The sequence below is a fragment of the Numida meleagris genome, unplaced genomic scaffold (genome assembly GCF_002078875.1).
Source record: "Numida meleagris isolate 19003 breed g44 Domestic line unplaced genomic scaffold, NumMel1.0 unplaced_Scaffold1018, whole genome shotgun sequence".
Lineage (NCBI taxonomy): Eukaryota > Metazoa > Chordata > Aves > Galliformes > Numididae > Numida > Numida meleagris.
Genome location: NW_018362805.1, coordinates 1 through 1,895, shown reverse-complemented (window position 1 = coordinate 1,895; position 1,895 = coordinate 1). Strand labels below are relative to the sequence as shown.

The window sequence follows — 1,895 nt, the reverse complement described above, 5'->3', positions numbered from 1 at the left end:
GGCACAGAGGGCAGAACAGGGGACCCTCTGTGGGGACACATGGGACACCATGGGGCAAGGAAGCGCTGCTCATCACCCCAAGGTCACGGGATGGATGGGCTGGCACCGCGAGGCCACCAGTACAGCCCAGTTACGGACGTACCGGACCCACGGGGCCACCAGTATGACCGGGACACGGACGCGCTGGCACAATGGGGACACCTCCGTCCCCAAGGGGGGCTCAGCCAGCCCCACACCGTCCCCCCCACGCCTCCCCCCCCCCAGGTCGGACTGTGCCATCCTCTACAACGACCGCTCGGTGCTGGAGAACCACCACATCAGCGCCGTGTTCCGCATGATGCAGGACGACGAGATGAACATCTTCGTCAACCTCACCAAGGACGAGTTCGCGTCAGTCCCCATTGTCCCCACCGGCCCCATTGTCCCCACTGTGCCTTCCACCCCCATTGTCCCCATGGTTCCCATTGTCCTCACCATCCCTGTTGTCTTCGCTGTCCCTACTGTCCCCGTTTTCGCCATCCCCTTTGTCCCCACCTTCCCCATTGTCCCTATTGTCCTTGCCATCCCCATTGTCCCCATTGTCCTGACCGTCCCCACTGTCCCCCCTGTGCCTTCCATCCCCATTGTCCCCATTGCCCCCACTGTGCCTTCCACCCCCATTGTCCCCATGGTTCCAATTGTCCTCACCATCCCCATTGTCTTTGCTGTCCCTACTGTCCCCATTTTCGCCATCCCCTTTGTCCCCGCCTTCCCCATTGTCCCGATTGTCCTTGCCATCCCCATTGTCCCCACCGTCCTCATTGTGCCTTCCATCCCCACTGTCCCCATGGTTCCCATTGTCCTCACCATCCCCACTGTCTTTGCTGTCCCTACTGTCCCCATTCACCCCACCATCCCCACTGTTCCCCTTGTGCCTGCCATTCCCATTGTCCCCATTGTCCTTGCCATCCCCATTGTCCTGTCTCCATTGTCCCCATTATCCCCCTTGTCCCCACCATCCCTTCTGCCCCCACTGACCCCACCATCCTCTCCATCCCCATTGTCCCCCATTGTCCCCACTGTCCCCATTGTCCTTGCCATCCCTTTGTCCCCACCATCCCTTTTGTCCCCACTGACCCCATTGTCCTTGCCATCCCTTTGTCCCCATTGTCCCCACCATCCTCATTGTCCCTGTTATCCCCACTGTCCTCACCGTCCCCATTGTCCCCATTATCCCCCTTGTCCCCACCATCCCTTCTGCCCCCACTGACCCCACCATCCTCTCCATCCCCATTGTCCCCCCTTGCCCCCACTGTCCCCATTGTCCCCACCATCCCCGTTGTCCCCGCTGTCCCCGTGGTCCCTGACAGCGCTGTCCCCTCTCGGCACAGGGAGCTGCGGGCCCTGGTCATCGAGATGGTCCTGGCCACCGACATGTCCTGCCACTTCCAGCAGGTGAAGTCCATGAAGACGGCGCTGCAGCAGCTGGAGCGGTGAGCGCGGGGCCCTGGGGCTTTTGGTGCTGGGGGTGGTGGGGGGGGTGGGGGGCACGTTTTTGGGGCCAGCGCTGAGCGCCGCCCGCCCTCCCCAGGATCGACAAATCCAAGGTGCTGTCGCTGCTGCTGCACGCGGCCGACATCAGCCACCCCACCAAGCAGTGGGCGGTGCACAGCCGCTGGACCAAAGCGCTGATGGAGGAGTTCTTCAGGCAGGTAGGGTCCCCTGGGGCTCGGGGGGGGGAGGATGGGACCCCCACGCCGCTCTGTGGGGACACTCCTTGCCTCGGCAGGGTGACAAAGAGGCCGAGCTGGGGCTGCCCTTCTCGCCCCTCTGCGACCGCACCTCCACGCTGGTGGCCCAGTCTCAGATCGGTGAGCGCTGCCCGCGTCCCCAGCCCCGTCCCCGACCCGGGAAGG

At 63.6% G+C, this 1,895-nt stretch overlaps 1 protein-coding gene across 1 annotated transcript in view; it reads left to right on the top strand.

Moving 5' to 3' along the window:
• PDE1B (phosphodiesterase 1B) overlaps nucleotides 1-1,850 on the top strand; it is a gene marked incomplete at both ends in the record, with an annotated part of 4,321 nt that extends 2,471 nt beyond the window's left edge. Inside the window, 3 exon segments of the mRNA XM_021381734.1 lie at nucleotides 1,371-1,472; nucleotides 1,571-1,691; nucleotides 1,769-1,850. Coding sequence (XP_021237409.1) covers nucleotides 1,371-1,472; nucleotides 1,571-1,691; nucleotides 1,769-1,850 — 305 coding nt within the window.
• Nucleotides 1,851-1,895: the final 45 nt, after the last annotated feature.